This window comes from Heteronotia binoei, chromosome 2, assembly GCF_032191835.1.
Source record: "Heteronotia binoei isolate CCM8104 ecotype False Entrance Well chromosome 2, APGP_CSIRO_Hbin_v1, whole genome shotgun sequence".
Taxonomy (NCBI): Eukaryota; Metazoa; Chordata; class Lepidosauria; order Squamata; family Gekkonidae; genus Heteronotia; species Heteronotia binoei.
Genome location: NC_083224.1, coordinates 89,937,253 through 89,958,111, shown reverse-complemented (window position 1 = coordinate 89,958,111; position 20,859 = coordinate 89,937,253). Strand labels below are relative to the sequence as shown.

Genomic DNA, 20,859 nt, shown 5'->3' with positions numbered 1-20,859 from the left:
TAATCCTGTTGCTGTTTTTTAAATCATGTGAGCTGTATGAGTGGCACAGCAACCATGCACCCTCAGGAACACATCCTCATTACCATGTTTGCTCTTTGATGGATGAGTACACAATCACAAGCTACAGTAAAAAATACCATCCAAATGGTACTGTGTGACCTCAGGTTGATGTTTAAGCAGGAACAACACAGTGAAGGGACAGAAAGAGATCACACACCCACAATTAAAGCAGGTTACATTCTCAACAAGACTCTAAACCACTATCTCAAATAGAATTAAAGCCTTTTCTGGCTATTCTACCAGCTTTCTGTAGACACATATTTGAAATTTATAAAACTGTAGGGGATCTGATAAGCTAGTCTTCAAACTGCAACAGAGAAAAATACTTATGGATTACATTACATGCTAAATGCAGAAACTTTGCTGTTTCCAGAAGTAAACTCAAAAACCCAAGCAGAGACCAAAAGTATGTTAACTCCCTTGCAATAAATATCTTTTTAATTTTCATCTGTTATGTTTGTTTTTTGTTTCCACCACCCATAATGTTCATATCCAGTTCTGTTAGTTTAAATAAAGGAGAGAGAAAAAGAAAGAAAAACCAAATAAGCTCAGAAGAAATGTAAATTATTCCTTGTTCATCTATTAGATAGCAGCATCTGACTCAGAGGTAATATGCCACATTATACAGAATAAATATGCACAAATAAGGAGGTACTTTCTTAAAGCAGGCTGCAGTCAGCAGTTAACAGAAAATAAGAGATTGGTTTTATACCCCCCTTCACTCAGAGTGGTTTACAATCTCCTTTCCCTTCCTCTTCCCAAAAATAGATACCCTTGTGAGGTAGGTGGGGCTGAGAGAGCTCTTTCAAGAGCTGCTCTTGAGAGAACAGCTCTGCTGAGAACTTGTGACTGATCCAAGGCCACACCCGCAGCTGTATTTGGAAAAGTGGGGAATCAAACCTGGTTCTCCCAAATTAGAGTCCACACACTTAATCACTACACCAAATTGGCTCTCCAGGAGCAGGATATAGGAATGCTAATTATTACAGCGGCAGAATATTGGATGATCCTCCAATTAAAAGACAGGGAGGGCCTCTCTTTTGCTCTGCAAGATGGGTCCTTACTATTACCTTCAGTGAAAACCAGGACAGGTGGTAATGCTGATGATGTAGGATCTGGGGAACTTAGATGAGGCTACAAAGCCAGTAAAGCAGCAAAGACTCCTGTGGCATAAAACTTAAGTTATAAGTAAATTTGTTAATTCCTCAGGTGCTGCAAGATGACTTATTTTTGCTACAAGGTTGACTTTCTGGCATTTCCCACCATAAGTAAAGCACTAGTGAGAATCAATTTCTTTTCTGTTGGATACTAAAAGTACCCCCCCCCCCCCAAACCAGTGTATACAAACTCAGAGAAACAGACTAGTGAAAATCACTTCCCCGCTGCAATACTGCTTTTGATTTAGTCTGGCCCAGGAAATTTCCTCCACCCCTAAAACATTATTGTTCTCCCAGCCCTTGCTAGTTGGGGAGATGTGGCCTGAAATTCACTTTTACCTCATCTCAACAGTCTCCCCAAATGCCCACAAAGTGAGTTTGATTGCTTTTGTTCCTAACAAGACATGGCTTCCTGTCCCTACTACATTTAACACCTTGCGTGGCACCAAGACACTAGAGAAGAACACAGGCAAGTGCATTTTTGTAAGCGTCTCAGACAAAACAAACCAACCTCCTCAGAGACCCTGCATTTCATTTCTCTCTAAAACTATGGACCTCCAATGTGTCTTTTGCTTTACAAGCATCCCAGATGTCACTTTGGGGTGGAGTTTGATGAGTAAATAACCCTCAGCAGGCAATGACATTTCGACGGCCTTGTTAGTGCTCATCTCCATCACCAGCTCCTTGTTAACCGGACACAAATGCCCTCCGCCCTCCCCTTGACAGAGACTGCCTCCCTGCCCCGTTACCTCTTTGCAGGCGTGGAGGTCCTCTCCCTGGATGGCAGCGCCCGCCCCAACCAGCAGCGACAGAGAGAGCAGGAGGAGCAGCAGGCGCCTCCGCCCGATCCCACCAGAGAGGCACCAGCATCCAGCCGCATCGCGAGAAGGATGGAGCCTGCCAGCCCCAGCCCCAGCCATCGCTGCGCAGCAGCCGCCAGGCACGGCGCTCGACGTCGGAGGCAGCCGCCGGCTCAGGTGCAACAGCAGGACTCTCCGGCACAGGGATGCAGGAACCTCGCTCCGCCCACGCCCAGGTCTGCACCGCCCCCACGGCGCTGCCTAGCAACCGCCGCTGCCTCTGTAGCGCCGGCCTCTGGCTGAAGCACACCTGAGGCTTGAAAGATGCCGCCGCGGTTCGGGCGGCCCGGAGGCCGTTTGTTCAGCGCGCGCTCATTCCACGAGCAGGCCCGGCGCCTCCCTCGGCGCTTGGCAGAGGCCTGACTGGCAACGACGGTGGCAGAGAAGAGATGCAGGAATCCGTGGGGTGAGCAGCGCAGCCTAGCATGGCGCCACGGCTGCTGCACGCCGGTACAAGGCTCGGGCTGCACGTGGAACTTGCAAGGACGTTTGGAATGGAGGAACTGCTAGACCTTTGAAAGGGCTGTCATGTTGATTGTGGCCACCGAGGTTTTTCGGGGGAGGGGGGGGGTTGTACTGCACCTTTGGCCCATTGTTTAATTTGCACATCAAATAAGCTCCTCTCTTGTTGGTATGTATGATGAAGATTCCAAATCCAACGCATAGACAATTGCGAACCTAGAATGGGAGCGATTTATGAAGAGGCGTGCGGAGGCTGCTTTCTTGCCTCTTTGCCAGCCGGACCTTTGCCACTAAAAAAAGGTAAAGGTAGTCCCCCTGTGCAAGTCTTCGACTGTGGGGTGACGTTGCTTTCACAACGTTTGCGACTAGACTTCAGCAAACAGATCGGCAAGGGTGGTGTGGCCGGGTGGGGACTTCTTTTTTAATTAACTAGGCTGGCAACAGTACTTGTCCCGAATCGTAATAGCTTACACAAGAAATACAGGCATGAAGCTCAATTTTCCACTAGAAGTTCTTTGCAAAACTGAAATTTCCCACTTGTCCAAAACGTGATCACATGCGCTTGGTTGGAAGTTTATTTTAAAATGGGGGGGGGGGGGGATCGTCTAAAGCAGCATTACAAATGCGCCAAACTACTCAGAATATGTAAACTGTCAAAAAGATAGTATGTTCTCTCATGGAAAAAATTAATTCAAAAAAAAAAAAATCAGGACCCTCTCCCAAAGTGGGGGAAAATAGCACGAAGGGTGTGGACGGGGCTTTCGCCCTCTCCCCGACTAGCCACGAAGCTATCCCAGTACACCAATAGCCTCTTCCTTCCCGCCCCCGTTTGCCCCGCGCCTCCTCCCTCCCATCTTCCCGCCCCCCCTTGGCCTCCAGGTCTCTCTTTCCGCCGCTTCCTGTAGTATCATTTCCAACCCTTAGAGGGCGCGTAAAAAGATTGCGCGACAACTTCTCGAAGCCGCCAGAACCGTCGCCTAGCAACCTCTGTGAAATCCTAAACAAAACTATCGCGCGGTGTCACAACCTACGGGTCTGCTGCAGTTGTTGTGACCGCTATTGACACTTGGGGTTCCTGAGCGGGGTTTTTCCGGAGACTGGAATATGTCACCTACCAGGGACCCCTTCCCGTTTCCCCACTACGAAAGTGAAAACACCTGCCCTGGTCAGCCCAGGAATTGCCAGGTAAGGGAAACCAAGTTATACCGTTTCAGGGCAATGTTACAGTTTTTACTCTGCTCTTCTCTTGCTGCTCTAATATACAATTGTTGTTTGGAATATCCACCCTCTCATGTGTTTCCATAAATTCCACTCTGCTACATTTTAATCTATTACTATCTTAATTCTCTTTTTAGAGCTGGCTGTAAGGACCTTATATGGCAAGAGGATATGCTCCTCCAGGGTCTAGAAAGGAAAAGTCTATAGGAAAGGATGAAAGAGCAAAAGACAGTATTATTTGTGGAGGTTTAACAGCGCAAACAGTCCAGCCTCTCACCTCCACTATAGCCTGGGAGAAAAATCACTCTTCAGTAACAATGAGCCTATTTCCCTAGCCTCTATTTAAAACTGTATTTATCAATTTACAGAATAATGCAAGAAAAAAAAAAGACAAGTCTCTGTCCCACAAAGATTGAGAAATAATTTATTTGTAATCTTTTGGGATTAGAATTTGGGCTGATGCAGAGGTACTTTCAAAGGATTGTGAGGCATTCTAAATCCTTTGAATCTTTCTCTCCAGATGCACACTTTATGAGGGGAATTTCTGACTTAGAAGGTGCACATGCATTCACTGTTCTTTCTCCTTTACTAAAGCTGACTGAGTCCCCAGCTCTCTCCATGCTGGTCTTAATTGTAAATGAGCAAGGAGCAATTTGACAGTATCCACAATACAAACTACTTTTCTCCCTCAAATTGTTGAGCAATTTGGCTAGTCTTGGAAGAGGGAGGATAAGGTAGCAGTATGAACCCTCAGATTATTGTAAGCATTATCAACTGGTCTCATACCAGGCAGGATAAGGCATCCTACTCTTTCCCATTACTGAATGAGCTGAGAAAACATTGGGCAGCTATATGGTGAATGCCTTATACCTCAGAATTTGCACACCCAGAAAAGTCTGTTGTTATTGGGTCTGTACTCTGTACATGTCCAGAGGTTACAAAGGTGGGGGAGAATGAGGAAGATTAGTTGGTATGACTCTACTGTGAGGTGCCACAGAAATTCAAACAGCCCTAGCCAAAAGGACAATAGCCAGGGCACAACTCAGCTATAGAGCTTGGGACACCAAAAGAAAAGGATGAACCTTTTATTTGGAACGGGGTGAGGAGAGGCTCTGCAAAGGGAGGGGCAGAGGGGGATAAATATTTTAAACTTCAGATGTATTTATTTATTTCAATTTATAGTCCGCCCTCCCTGCAAGCAGGCTCAGAGCAGATTACATTAGATAATAAAATAACACAATAATTCAGTAAATTAAGAACAGTTAAAATATAAATAACAGCCATCAGTTAGGAAGAGCCATTTTTAGCCATTTTCCATGAGGTCTTAATTCTTAAGATCACGCTCCATTTTAATCTGTTGCTGAAACCACAAAGGAAGAAGCCCTAAAGCACTGGAACAATATAATGGATGATTTCTTAATGCTAACAACTCCAGGAATCAATAGCCTATCCTAATTTTCCATCATTTAAAATTACGTAACAGGATCGGAGGACTTAGATAAACACATTGGATAAACATATGGAGCAGAGGTCCATTAGTGGCTATTAGCCAAAGATATAGATGGAACACTATGTCTGAGGTAGTGATGTTCTGTATTCTTGGTAGTTGTGGGAGGCACACAGTGGGAGGGCTTCTGGAATTCTGGATTCACTGCTGGACTTCCTGATGATGCCTGAGTTTTGGCCACTGTGTGACAGAGTGTTGGACTGGATGGACCATTGACCTGATCTGACACAGTTTTTCTTATGTTCTTATGATTGTGGTTTTAATCACCTTTTTCTTTTGTCCTCCTGGGGTTCCTTCATGTTTACTGATGTCATGTGTTTTTGCATTTTCTTATTAAATTTCTTAACATTATGAATGCAGTTTGTCTGATCTGTACAAGTTAAAAGAGACGAGAGAGATGCAGTTAACCCTATTGCCTTAGAGCATTCAATCAGCAACCAAAGAGGGAGACCTAACCAATGAGCAGATCCTTTAAACAGCAAAAGGAGTTTACTTACAAGTCCATAGGAAGAAGACTCCCTGGGATCATAGACTTGCTGGTGAAATCAGTACCAAGAGAAAACCAAATCTCACCTGTAATGGCAACATGACCAGGGATGGTCCAGTCCCCAAACATCTTGTCTGGAAGGGTTGCCAGTCACTACTCTAAGCCTCTTATGCTTTTTTCCTCCTTTGTCCAGAAAGCTCTCTATGCTCTGCCCACCCACCTGGTGCAACAACGAGACCCCTGGAATCGATTGCATGCCATGCCTACCCTAGCAAGCACCAGGAGGCAAGTCTGGTACACAGAACCTGAGGTATAAAAATATAAATCAGATACTGTCCATTATTTTCTTTCTTTAAAACATATCTAAAGGATCTGCATACTTAGAACATGCTGGCAACCACTTTGCTGTTGTCTTTTCTCTGGAAACTGGTGGGCCTATGCTTTTGTGTTGTCAGCTTTGCATTCACATGGGCAATTTTCTAATCACTTGCAATTCCATTGTTTACTAATGGGAGATGGTTGGTAGTTTAAATGTCAAAATAGACTCCCCCCTGAATGTTTCTGAAACTCTTTGTGTAGGTTTCCAGAGACAGCCTGGATTTTAACCTCAGTTCCTTGTACAATCATCACAAAGACTTGCTTAAAGAAAAGAGCAAGGTAGTTCTCCATAAAGAAACCATTTTTGATGACCATGGGTAAGCCTAATCCTTTTACTTTCCAGGTTTCAGCAAGCAATATAGCTTTTCATAAGATTTGTGTTCTCCATCAGTGTACCCCCTGAAACTCCTGCAGCTACCTCATGATGCCACAATGTCATCTAATTCAGTTTCTCACATGGGCACAACCTTCAGAGCCACCAGTAACCTTATACATTTTCTCAGCAAATTCCATTGGGTTGTATTCAACTAGTTGTCAGTGGAAAGTGCCAGTAGAAATGGATTTTCTGCATCTTCCCTTTCCTTCAACAGTATCCTTTGACACCCAGAGAGATGATGTCTGGGGTTGCAAGATCTTGCATGGACAAAAAGCCATGAGGGTTGGTGATGTTGTAGTAAGAAATTGTCTTCCTCCCCCACAAGCAGAGGTCCAAGAGCAAAGAAGAAAGGGGCAGTTTAATCCAATAGCTCCCCTTGCTGAAGCCCCCCTTCAGCTTCATGGCTTTTTGTACATTCAGCTCATGTTCATGTTTGGAATTTTGAGAAAGGGGAGAAGGTAGTACAAAATTACAGAACATTGGGAAGTGGCCAAAAGATGATGCATAGTGAAAGATGATGCCTCCAGGAGTCTTCTAGTGCACCTCATGCTCCAGTGAGATCAAAGAAAGCCAGGATTAACACTTTGCTTTGTGGAAGAAGAAACTTAATGCCAGAAGTACACTGGCAGACATCATAGGGCTCACAGGCACCACAATGGCAGTTGGTCCCCTACCCTGAGTGCAGCAATTTAGCAATGGTGATCCATGCTATGGTCATCTCAAGAATAGACTACTCTAATGTCCTCTATATGGGGCTGCCCTTGAATTAGGTCCAGAAGCTGCGGCTGGTGCAAAATGCTGTGGCTAGATTGTTAATGAGGCTCCCACAATCAGAGCACATCCAACATGTGCTGAAAGCCTGTTGCATTCTGAATCCACTAAAAGGTGCTGGTGTTGACCTTTAAAGCCCTATATGGCCTGGGACCTGTCTATCTGCAGGACCCCCTTTCCCCACATATTCCCCAGAGAGTACTGCACTCGGGGACTCAGAATCTCTCAATCTCCGGGCCATGGGAGGCCAGGCTGAGTTCTGCCAGGGCATTCTCTGTGGCAGCGCCAATATTATGGAACACCTTTCTGGAGATCATTAGGGCCCTGCAGGATCTCTCCCAAATCCACAGGGCCTGTAAAACGAATTGTTCCAGCTGGCATATAACATCTCAAATGGGAGAGGGCTGCCGACCCACCTGGATTCGCCTGTCTATAACATTGCCTCTAAGGAACACCGACAGCTACTGAAAAAAACTGAAAGGAATTTTTAGAAAATTGTATTATTTTGCCATATAGCACCATGGTGTTTTTATGTTTTTAAGGTTTTAACTGATGTATTTGTTTCTGATGCCATTTTAGATTGTTAGCCACCCTGAGTCTGCTTACAGAAAGGGAGAGATATAAATTTAACGTAATAAATAAAAAAATAAAATTGACATCACTGTACTTGACCATAAAACCAAACTATTAAACATAGTACATTGTGTCTGTACTAAATAATACTCACAAAACCATTAAAAGCCATTTCTGTAGTAGTCCTTGATCTTCTTGGCACAATCCAAATAGGGCCAAATTGTACCTGTTTAAATATACTCAATAAAACTGTGAATAAACACAATACCTGACCATCCACTATCTCTGTGCTGGGGCAGATGGTAATAAAAAAATGCAGCATGGAAATAAATCAACTTGTATGTCACACGACTACATATTAACATGCATTCGTTTCAGTAAAGGTGGAAATTCATAGGCACAGATGTAATATTGATTATTAGGGTTTGTAGAATCTTTCGAGATCAAGTGCCGTGTTCTACTGGAGAAAGTTTTCCTTCCAGACGTTTCATTCTCAGCTGCGGAGAACATCCTCAGTGGCGTTGCAGCCGGAGCAGGCGCTCAGCCAAGAAGGTCTGAGCGCCTGCTCCGGCTGCAACGCCACTGAGGATGTTCTCCGCAGCTGAGAGCGAAACGTCTGGAAGGAAAACTTTCTCCAGTAGAACACGGCACTTGATCCCGAAAGATTCTACAAACCCTAATGATGTTACCAGCCGTGAAAACCTGAAATCTTTGATAATATTGATTATCTTTGCTAATTCTTTCTCTCTGTGTGTCTTTGAGCCTTACAGAGCTCTGAAGAGTTTACAGTCTGTGAAGGAACGTGCTGTGCCTCCAGTTCAGCCTCACACTTCTAAGGGCATTTCTGTGAGACACTGGGTCAACCCAGTAAAAGAGTCAATCCACAGCTTTGAGGGAGCCATTGGTAAGTACAGCTGGTGCATGCATATCCCTGGTTAGGATCTCAGAAAAGATTCTCCCCCAAGTGATCAGCCCCATCTTCTGACAAATTAATTTTTTAGACACCTGACCTCTTCAAGTGATTCTATTTAATTTTAATTAATGTGCTGACACCTCTGCTAGCCTAAGCTTATCTGTTAAGAGTATATAGGTTTTTAATAACAGTATGTAATGTTTCATATATCCATTACACACACAGTCAAGAGGGTTTTTCTACATTGAAGATGAGGCAGTTCTGTAGCAGAGCCGCTCAGAAAAATTCTTGGGAAAAGCATTAGGGACTGCAGGTTTTATTATGATGTATTGCTTGTGCTGTCTGTTGTTAAAAGTAGAATCCTAGAATGTAATTTTTGCATAATTTAACAGGGCATATTCATAATACTTATATTTTGCTTCAGTTTTTAAAATATTTCTGCTTGGTTCTAGGCTCCTAAAATTCAAATCCTATTGTATTGTTTATTGGATGCCCCATCCTGTTGATTGCATTAATTTTTCTGTGAAATCTGCCTTGAGTCCCAATGAGAAAAGTAGTCTATACATACTGTAAACAAACATATTCAGTTAGCTTGTACAACTGGACCATCTATTGAAAGGAATGCAGTAGCTCCCATACAAACTACAAATTTTGAAAATATCTGGCAATTCTTGGGAAACAATGCTAAAAACCTGTTGCGTGTAGTTAAGATGGGTGGGATTTAAAAAATTCTTTTAAAAGTTAAGCAGTAGATCAGTTTGGAATCTCTAGTTCCCTGCCTAGTGCATGTCTATTCTATTATTTCTTCTTATTGCCCAGATGGAACATTTTTTTAAACCAGGGTCTCCCTGGCACCTGCCAAGTGTTTTTAGAAAATGGGCAGAGCCAGGTGGGGCTTTTGTTCAATAGGGCTTTCAGTTGGCCACTGAAGATCTGACTGTACAGATTTAAAAGTTGCTGCAGAAGCAGCTGCTACTGCAGCATGAAGATCTTCACTGTGTGACTGAAGGTGAACTGTGTGTATGCAAGAAAGTATTTTAAAACAATATGTTAATTTTAAAAAGCATCCTGTTAAAGTTTCTGCCTAAAATGCTGAAGTGATACTGTTACAATTATGGATGATCTCATTCGCTGACATTTTGTAGTTGGCTCAACCTTCTGTGGTAGCCATTTTGTAGCTGTGCCAAGCATCCTATGATAGAGTTCCAAAGGTACCCCCAAGCTAAAAAATATTGAAGAGACCCCCTGTTGTAGTCATTATGGAAGTATAATGTTGGTTTTATGCATTCACTTAAAGCTTCATTATCTATGTTATTTTCCTCAACATCTAGAAAGGTTTCAGTGGATTTTTCTCCACTGTATAAGGAAGTAAGAGTTTCTGGTGCATGCTGCTGCCTGGAACTCTAACTGGAAGATTTCTCAATATTTATAATACTTAATAAAGGTTGACATTCTTAATTTTTTTCCCCAGAGAGTCCTCACACTGCAGCCACCAACAGTGGATACTCTCGCAAAGAGAATGGTGGGATCTTCTATCACTAAAAGTTTTGCAAGGCCATCCTTCCTTCATCCTTCAGCTTGCGTTAATTTGCATCTGAGTTCATTCTTTAGTCTGCTTTGCTTTTTGATTCTTCATTAAATGCCCCAGCTTCACTGAACTCTAGTAAGATCACATCTATTAAATGCAACCATTCTCATGCTTTCTTTTCTGTTATATTTACAATGGGATTTATACCTCAGGCTTTGAAAGGTATAAGCCATGTCTTGCCTATGGACCAAATGGTAAATTTATCAAGCTTAATGGATCCAGATTAATAATGGAATTGAATACTTGAACTGCAATAGATACATTTTGGATTGATCATCCATTTTTGTTTTAATGAAATGCTAATCTTATCTGCTATAGTCTGGAATAAATCCCTCTACAGTAGGGTTGCCAGCCTCCAGGTGGGGTCTGGAGATCTCCCACTTTTGCATAGACCTCCAGCTGGCAGAGATCAGCTCCCCTGGAGAAAATGGCTGCTTTGAAGGGTGGACTCTATGACATTGTACCATACTGAGGCTCCCTTACCTCCCCAAACTCTGCCGTCTCCTGGCTCCACCCCCAAATTCTCCAAGTAGTTTCCAGCACAGACCTGGCAACCCTAGTAAAACACACATTTCATTTACCTCAGAGCCATACATCCACCCAATCTTTTCTGGACATCTGTGTATACTTCCTGTGATAGCCTGAAAAACCTGTTCTTGTGAATTGCCATCAAAACAGGGAAGTGCATTTCATTTCTTCCATTTAACAGGGGAGAGGAGAGCTCTGGGTTGGAAACCAAACTGAGAGCAAGCTAATATTCTGAGCACAAGAAGTGCTGTCAGCAGAGAAGCTATAAGCTGTCGGGGTGGCCTTCAGTGCTGAAGGGCCAAAATCCAATATATTTATTTAAAATACCCTTTGAGACAGTTTTCTTTAAAGTAACTGCCAGCACATGGGCTAAGGCCAGTTAAGCTCATAGATCTATTTTAGAACTAACAATCATATTAACACAATTGCTCCTAGCTGAGTAACAGAAGGTACATTCCCATTACTGGTCTGCCTTATCCAAAAGACTCTCCAAATCCATCAAAATACATTTAAATACACTTTATTAAATATGTCCTGCTGGAATTACTTCTTTGCAATAAGCATGGGGATGCAGTAATACATGGGGGTTGTAAAGAGTAATCCCTATCCCCTAACCAGGAGTACGGTGAACCCTCTCACAATTAGTGCTATGCCTAAGCAGCCCCATGGCACAGAGTAGTAAAGCTGCAGTACTGCAGTCCTAAGCTCTGCTCACAACCTGAGTTCAATCCCAGTGGAAGCTGTGTTCAGGTAGCCGGCTCATGGTTGACTCAGTCTTCCATCCTTCCGAGGTCGATAAAATAAGTACCCAGCTTGCTGGGGGGAAAGTGTAGATGACTGGGGAAGGCAATGGCAAACCACCCCGTAAAAAAATCAGTCATGAAAACGTGATGCAACGTCATCCCAGAGTTGAAAACGACTGGTGCTTGCACAGGGGACTATCTTTACCTATCCAGATACTCCAAAGCTGGACAGCCAGTCTGACCTATTCTTTCCTGTTTGTTGGGCTGTGTGGATTGGATTAGGAACATGGATAAGTGATTTTTTAAAAAAAAAAAACCTTATAAGCACATGGTTAAGTGATCATTTGATTACTTTACCCTTCTGGCCACATCTCAATGGCTTGGAACATGAGAAAGATCTCCAACAGCAAAAAGGGACTTCCTCACCTCCCTCTTCATAAGGTAAAGATAGTCCCCTGTGCAAGCTCCGAGTCATTACTGACCCATGGGGTGATGTCACATATTTTCTTGGCATACTTTTTTGTTACAGGGTGATTTGCCATTGCCTTCCCCAGTAATCTATATTGAAGCCCAAAATGCCCCCTCTAGTTAGTGAGAATTTTCATGGGGATTCAGTCTAGTGACAGTATAATCATTTTGTGCTCTCTAAATTTTGGGGAATGACACAGCAAATGGGGATCCAAGTGCATGATGATATAGTCATGTCTCAAGGGGAAAAACCCCCAAGACTATCAGCATTTTAAAAATCAACACAAGTTATCTGTTATTCAGAAGTCTGATCCTGTAATAAGATAACCAGTTATTTCAAATTATTAGTGGACTAAGGGGAAGCCTGTTTGTTCCCAATATGAAGATTTGTGTGTAGGAAGCAGAACTCCTGTTATTTAGCCAGCCAGTCTCCCTTGTTGGAGACACTATTTCCAATGCTTCAAAGATGCTGAGAATCTAAGAAGAAGACACACTGACAAAAAGGAGTGCTATGTAAGTGTCTGAGTGCTTTAAAACACATATCCACCAAAAAGAAGATCTAGTCTATGTTCTAGCTTGGCAAGCTTTAGGTTTTAACAGGTTTGTATGATGCACCTTAACACATCTATCTCACTATAAACAAGAAGTATCTTTATTGCAAAGAATCCAGGATATCTTTTTGTGCTATAACTTGAAGGTAACAGCCTGACAGCTTCTATGAATTCCAACGATGGATTCTGAATTGCCCATTGCCTTCATAATAACTGCCTGATATTTAACTGGAATTCTTCAAGGAAAAGTTCCCACCGCCACAAAATACCCAGAACTGCTTAAGTAATGTTCATTGGTGGTGGAAAGTGCCATCAAGTCACAGCTCACTTATGGCAACCCTATAAGGCAGAGGTCCCCAGCCTTTTGAGCCTGTGGGCACCTTTGAAATTCTAACACAGCATGGTAGGCACAGTCACAAAACTACAATTGCTGCTACAGGAGGGGGAGCCAGGTACAAAATTGCTGCTGCAGCCTACCTTTAATCACACAGTGAAGACCTCTGTGCTATGGTGGTGTGGCTGCCAAAAGTATTTTTTAAATATCTGCACAGCCAGTCAAATATCAAACGGCCAATCAGAAGCCACCCAGCCCCACCCACTTTCTAAAAACATTTAGCAGTTTCAGGAAAACTGTTATACATCATAGCTCTCACAGGTACCATGTTGGGGACCCATGCTGCAGGGTTTTCAAGGCAAAAGATGTTCAGAGGTAATTTGTCATCACCTGCCTCTGTGTGGCAATCCTGGTATTCCTTGGTGGTCTCCCATCTGAATACTAACCAGGCCTGCTTAGCTTCCTGGATCTAACAAGATCTGGCTAGCCTGACTTTGTTCCCCCATCAGAAGCCAATCAAGGACAAGAATGAATTGGGTTCAAGATCTGCAAATGCAAAATAATGCATTAAGGGCCGCAACAATAGAAAAGCCTTAGCAGGCACAATGACTTCTGTAGATTAGAACTCGCTTGCTCAGTCACAATGCTGCACTGACAGTAAAAACAACTCTCAGGATTCCCAGTAAGGTCTATATACTAGACATAGCAGTTCTACATGTATACTGGTTCCTCTCTGGCCCATAGGATTCCTTTCTGCCAACAGCACACAAACCTGCCTATCTTTAAACCCCACATGAGAACTTATAGAATGCATACCTTACTCTATTCTATTCTTTAATTCCATGTCTCCACCTCCCATTTCTTGCTTTTGTTTATTTTAATGGAAACTACATTATGGAAAGCATTTGAAGAAGCAGACATTTAACTCTGAATCAAGGATTAGGTGTGCTATCACTTAAAACTATTTTCTTTTGAAGATTAAAAACAGCAAGCTTTAAAAATTTAGTACAGAGCCAATATGATTTGAACTCTGTCCTTGGCCACTGCTCTTATCTCCAGTGTGCGTAACACAAAGAATGTTCATTCATAGCTACCAGGGCTTTTTTTGTAGAAAAAAACCAGCAGGAACTCATTTGCACATTAGACCATACTCCTGATGTCACTGGCAGGAACTAATTTGCATATTAGACCACACCTCCTGATGTCACCATTGTTTCACAGCTTTCTGTGGAAAAAGCCTGGCAGGAACTCATTTACATATTAGGCCACATCCCCAACACCAAGCCAGCCGGAACTGCGTTCCTGTGTGTTCCTGCTCAAAAAAAGCTGATACCAAATCATGGCGCTTTTTTGTAGCAGGAACTCCTTTGCACACTAGGCCGCACACCCCTGATGTAGCCAATCCTCCTGGAGCTTACAGTGGGCTCTGTAAGCTCTTGGAGGATTGGCTACATCAGGGGTATGTGGCCTAATATGCAAAGGAGTTCCTGCTACAAAAAAAGCCCTGGTTACCATCTCTGATGAGTGTGGGCTCCTCAGTATATGCAGGCCTGATTTATAACTATTATTTGGAGCTACACTTTTTCAGAGACTCATTTACAACCTGCTTCGCCAGGAAAATATATTTTATATTTACATTAAGTGTGTTAGTACAATTTTAGATCACTGAAGAAGGCTCTCTGGGCTGAAGCACATTTGGTCCTGTGGTTAATATATGCATAACCATTATTGAGATCCAGTATTTTAATTTATATGCAACTTACACTTTGTTGCCGTATGCTATGCTCTCAGCTTTTATTTGTATCCTATATGTGTTGTTTTTAATCTTAGGTTTTTGTGCACTGTAATAAGTAATTTTATTTTATGTTTTTGCTGCTCAATCTTTTGGTTTCTGACTTGATTTTCAGGTTTGTTTTTCACCGAGTTTGTTTTCTGTAAGCATAAGAAATCCTGGAGTTCAAAGCAATTATAAACACAACAATTCACTCCACACACCCAAAGCACTTATTGTAGTCAAAGAGGCAGCCTGAAGCAGTTAGTAAACTGAATTTGAACAGTTATTCACCACCATGGGAAAAAGAATACTTATTGAAAGGCACGAGGAGTATAATGGCAAGTGTCTGCTCAGGTTGTCATCTTGCCCCCTCTGGTTTCTCTTCAGATTGTATAAGCATCAAAACATCCTGATAGACTGTGAGGCCCACTGTCTTTCCTTTAGCACAAAACAACACTCCAAAGTGTTGCAGGGAGAAGGAACCTCAGATTTGGTAAACAGACTGTTTCGGTGTCTTCTTAGCCAAATGAGAGACATTTTGAGCCCAATTAGGGAAAGAAAAAGATGAAGAAGATATTGGATTTATATCCCACCCTCCACTCCGAAGAGTCTCAGAGCGGCTCACAATCTCCTTTACCTTCCTCCCCCACAACAGACACCCTGTGAGGTGGGTGGGGCTGGAGAGGGCTCTCACAGCAGCTGCCCTTTCAAGGACAACCTCTGCCAGGGCTATGGCTGACCCAAGGCCATGCTAGCAGGTGCAAGTGGAGGAGTGGGGAATCAAACCCGGTTCTCCCAGATAAGAGTCCGCACACTTAACCACTACACCAAACTGGCTCTCCAAGAGACTATAAATCCACAGAAATAAATTTTAAATTGTCACCAAGAGTCTCTGCCTGGCAGTAATATCCTAAAAAGTAATCATGGAACTGAGATAGCTGACACTAGTCAATATCAGCTGACATTAATATGACATTGAAATAAATTCACATTTTTTGGGGAGGGATCCTGGAGGATTGAGATAATCTATTGGGTAATTCCATTCACAGGGTTCTGTAACCTCAGGAGCAACCAACCCCCTCACCTTATAATCAGTTGCATAGAAAAATAAACACAAAACTGCAATTTATTCTATTTATTTATTTATTCTATAATTTATATCCCGCCCTTCCCACAAAGTGGCTCAGGGCGGCTCACAACAACGACAAAACAATAAACAAGGTACAAAGTTAATACATTTAAAAGTCAAAACATTTAAAAAACCTAAAAACCTTAAAATCTTAACATTAAAACTATCCAGTATATTTCACTAAAATCTGATAAGCTACATTTATCTAGTCGGCATAAGCTAACGGGAAGAGGGTTGTCTTACAGGCCCTGCGGAACTGAGTAAGATCCCGCAGGGCCCTCACCTCTTCCGACAGCTGGTTCCACCATGTGGGGGCCATTGTAGAAAAGGCCCTGTCTCTGGTTGTCTTGAGACGGACTTCCTTGGGCCCGGGGATGGTGAGAAGGTTTTGAGTCCCAGACCTCAGTACTCTCTGGGGAACGTGTGGGGAGAGACGGTCCTTCAGGTAGGCAGGTCCCAGGCCATATAGGGCTTTAAAGGTAATGACCAGCACCTTGTACCAGACTCGGTATGTTATTGGAAGCCAGTGCAGAGCCCGAAGGCCCGGCCGGATGTGCCCCCACCTTGGGAGGCCCAATAACAGCCGGGCCGCGGCATTCTGCACCAGCTGCAATTTCCGGGTCCGGCACAGGGGCAGCCCCATGTAGAGGGCATTGCAGTAATCCAATCTCGAGGTGACCGTAGCATGGATCACTGTTGCTAGGTCGTCGCGGTCCAGGAAGGGGGCCAATTGCCTTGCCCGTCTAAGATGAAAGAACGCGGACTTGGCAGTGGTTGCTATCTGAGCCTCCATCTTTAGGGACGGCTCCAACAGCACCCCCAGGCTCTTGACCCTGTCCGCCGCCGTCAGCGGCGCACCGTCAAAAGTCGGCAGGGGGATTTCCCCCTCCGGTCCACGACGGCCCAAACAAAGGACCTCTGTCTTCGCAGGATTCAGTCTCAGTCCACTCAGTCTGAGCCACTCAGCCACGGCCTGCAATGCCCGATCTAGATTTTCTGGGGCGGAGACAGGTCGGTCGTCCATAAGTAGATAGAGCTGGGTGTCATCAGCATACTGGTGACACCCCAGCCCATACCTTCGGGCAATCTGGGCAAGAGGTCGCATATAGATGTTAAATAACATCGGGGAGAGAATTCATGAATTCATATGATTTTTACATTGAAATGAAATCAAACCACTGTAATTCTATAGATCCTGTCTTAGACTATAGGCAGGACCACAAAAATCATGCTTCCACAGATTCGTGGCGCTTCACCAGTGCAAAAAGGGTTCCAAAGCACGGATCCTCATGAATTCATATGATTTTTACGGTGAAATGAAATCAAACCACCATCACGCTATAGATCCTGTATTAGACTATACGCAGCACCAGAAAAATGCCTCCGCGAATCTGTGGCACCACAGCAGTGGAAAATCATGTTTCCAAACCACGGATCCTCTTGGATGCACATGATTTTTGCCTTGGATTACCCCAAGATCAGCATCCAGTCACATATCATGTCCATGGGCAGAGTTTGCATCACGGAAAACGTGCATCCACGGTTTCGTGGCAGCGCCAGGGACCAAAAACTTGGTTTTGGACCACGGCTCCTCATGGTTCCCATGATTTTTGCTTTGAATGCCCCCAAGCTCACCATCCAATCACATATCATGTCCATGGGCAGAATTTGCACTACAGAAATCGTGGATCCATGGCTTCGTGGCAGCGCCAGGGACCAAAGCTTGGTTTTGGACCATGGATCCTCTTGGATGCACATGATTTTTGCCTTGGATTCCCCCAAGATCACCATCCAGTCAGATATGTCCATGGGCAGAGTTTGCACCACAGAAATCGTGGATCCACGACTTGGTGGAAGTACCAAGGACCAAGAATTTGTTTTTGGACCACAGATCCTGCTGGTTCCTCATGATTTCTGCTTTGGGTCCAGCCAAATTCACAATCAAATCAGATATAATGTCCTTGGGCAGAGCTCACACAACAGAAATCATGGATCCATGTGGCAAAACCACAGAGCAAAAACAAGGTTCTGAACCATGGATCCTCATGATATTTGCTTTGGGACATCCTAGCATCACCATCAAATCACAGATCCTGTTTATGGGCAGAGTTTGCACCACAGAGATCATGGATCCACGACTTCATGGTAGCACCTTGGCCCAAAAAAATGGTTCCAGACCATGTATCCTAATGATTTTTGCTTTGGGCCGCCACACAGCTTGCACCACAGAAATCACTGATGGATGGCTTTGTGGCAACACCAGTGAGCCAAACCATGGTTTTGAAGCATGTTTTCTCACGGATCCTCATGATTTTTGCTTTGCATCATCCCAAGCTCACCATCCAGTCACATATGATGTCCATGGGCAGGGTTTGCACCATAGAATTCATGGATCCACAGCTTCTTGTCACTATCATGGAGCCAAAATATGGTTTTGAAACATGGATCCCCATGCATCCTCTGGGGTTTTACTTGGAGTCACCACAACATCACCATCAAATATAGTATCATATCCATGGCACAACTTGCGCCACAGAAATTATACATCCACACTTTCTTTGAGAAGCCATGCTGTAAAAACATGTTTTACCATGGATTCTCGTTGATCTTTGGAGTTTTTGCGTTGGATGACCCCAATACTCCCATCATATCACATATGATGATAATGGTTTACATCAGAAATGTCTTGGATCCATGAGTTCATGATTACACCATTCTGCCAAAAGATCGTACTGAAGCACAGATCCTCTTGGGTCCTCAAAGTCTTTGCATTCAGTCACCCAAACATACCATAAAACACACCATAAGATATGTCCATGGGCATAGCTTGCTCTACGGCTTAGCGACAACACCATGGAACACATGCATGGTTCCAGACTATGAATCCTCATGGATCCTTATGATGTTTGCACTGGTTCAGAAGAAATACACCATTAAATCACATAGTGCCCCCCCCAAAATTGTATTTTAATTCTGTATAGGAGATAGTGAATTAATTAATTAAATACCTCTTGATTACATTATGGATTTGGATTGATTGACTGGATTATCTTTATATTATTCTTTTATTAATCATATTGGGCTATTAGAATCATAGAATCGTAAGAGTTGAAAGGGATCTCCAGGGTCATCTATTGGGAGATGGTTTGCACGTTACGACAGTAGGGAAAAGGGTGTTTTGTAACAGCCTTGCTAACCTAATAAGGAGGGCTTTAAACTAAATTGTATGGGGGAGCAAGACAATAATTCAAAGCCTCATATAATACCAGAAACTGGGGATAAGAACATTAAAGATCTGCAGAGAATGGCACATACGCTAGATGATGTGAACTTGCAGGTTTGTATGGAAAATAAACCCTCGGGATGTATAAAACGTGGATTCCGATGTCTCTACACTAATGCACAGAGTATGGGAAACAAACAGGATGAACTGGAAGACCTAATACAGGAAGGAGACTTTGACATAATAGGCCTTACTGAAACTTGGTGGGATGACACAACTGGAATTTAGGATTCAGGGGTACAACTTATTTAAAAGGGACAGACAAATGAGAAAGGGCAGAGGCATAGCGTTATATGTGACGGAGGTATATACATGTGAGGAAATACGTGAATCTGAACATGGCAGCTCAGCTGAGAGTCTGGGTAAAAATAAAAGTAAGAAAAAAACAGTGATATTATGGTATAGACCACCAAGCCAGGCAGAGGACTTGGATGAGATACTCCTACAACAGATTGCAAAGTTCTCCAAGAGAAGGGTCATAGTGATCATGGGAGATTTCAATTACTCAGACATCTGTTGGAAGTCCAACTCTGCTAAAAATGAAAAGTCAAATAGATTCCTGACTTGTCTTGCTGACAACTTCCTTTTCCAGAAAGTGAAGAAAGAAACAAGGGGATCTGCTATCTTGGACCTGATTCTCACCAACAAGGAAGAATGGATTGAAGAAGTGGAAATAGTGGACACCCTGGCAGTAGTGACCATGTGATTTTAGAATTTACAGTCTTAGGGAAGGGGAAAGCTATACGTAGTCAGACTTACAGATTAGACTTCAGAAAGGCAAACTTTGAAAAACTTTATTTTATCAAATTTATATCCAGGCCTTCCCCTAGCCTACCTCCCAAGAAAGCCTGTTCCACTGAGGAATCGCTCTAATGGTCAGGAAGTTCTTCCTAATGTTGAGCCAGAAACTCTTTTGATTTAATTTCAACCCATTGGTTCTGGTCCTACCTTCCAGCCCTTCAAGTACTTGAAGTTGGTGATCCTATCACCTCTCAGCCACCTTCTCTCCAGGCTAAACATCCCCAGCTCCTTCAACCTTTCCTCATAGGACTTGGTCTCCAGATCCCTCACCATCTTTATCGCCCTCTTCTGGAACCGTTCCAGCTTGTCTATATCCTTCTTAAAATGTGGTGCCCAAAACTGAACACAGTACTCCAGGTGAGGTCTTACCAGAGCAGAGTAAAGCAATACCATCACATCACGTGATCTGGACACTATACTTCAGTCTTACAGGCCCGGCGGAACTGTGGCAGGTCCCGGAGGTCCCTGATGTTTTTGGGAAGGGCATTCCTATTGTTGAAAATGCTCTGGCTCTAGTGATGGAAAATCGAACTTCTTTCAGTCCATGAAACTGAAGAAGATTTTGGGACCCTGAACATTGTGCTCTTTGGGGCACATATGAGGAGAGGCGGTCCTGAAGGTAGATAGGTCCCAGGCCATATAGGGCTTTAAAGGTTATGATCAGCATCTCAAAATGAATCCAGAATACCACAGGCAAGCAGTGTTCCCTTTAAGCTGAGTTAGTTTGAGCTAGCTCACAGATTTTTAGCCTCCAGCTCACACATTTTTGTCTTAGCTCAGGAAGAATGACCCCTGAGCATACTAATTTATGCAGTAGCTCACAACTTTAATGCCAGTAGCTCACAGCTTGGTTCAGGAAGGGGGAACAGTCGCCCTGAAAGAGCTTGCCCCACCAGGT

General features: G+C 43.5%; 2 protein-coding genes across 3 annotated transcripts in view; one reads left to right on the top strand and one right to left on the bottom strand.

Moving 5' to 3' along the window:
- Positions 1 to 2,223, bottom strand: part of ELAPOR1 (endosome-lysosome associated apoptosis and autophagy regulator 1) — a 137,701-nt gene extending 135,478 nt beyond the window's left edge. The window contains exon 1 of one of the 2 annotated variants that reach the window (XM_060231576.1): positions 1,967 to 2,223. In XM_060231576.1, the coding sequence (XP_060087559.1) occupies positions 1,967 to 2,137 (171 nt within the window). In that variant the 5' untranslated portion in view covers positions 2,138 to 2,223. The remainder of the gene's footprint in view (positions 1 to 1,966) is intronic. The other variant, XM_060231577.1, reaches the window with a different exon arrangement.
- Positions 2,224 to 3,424: 1,201 nt separating this feature from the next.
- On the top strand, positions 3,425 to 10,462 carry CFAP276 (cilia and flagella associated protein 276). Its single transcript, XM_060231575.1, has 5 exons — positions 3,425 to 3,724; positions 5,945 to 6,061; positions 6,331 to 6,446; positions 8,620 to 8,753; positions 10,234 to 10,462. The coding sequence occupies exons 1-5, from the start codon at positions 3,644 to 3,646 to the stop codon at positions 10,302 to 10,304; spliced, it is 519 nt and encodes a 172-aa protein (XP_060087558.1). The 5' UTR covers positions 3,425 to 3,643; the 3' UTR covers positions 10,305 to 10,462.
- Positions 10,463 to 20,859: the final 10,397 nt, after the last annotated feature.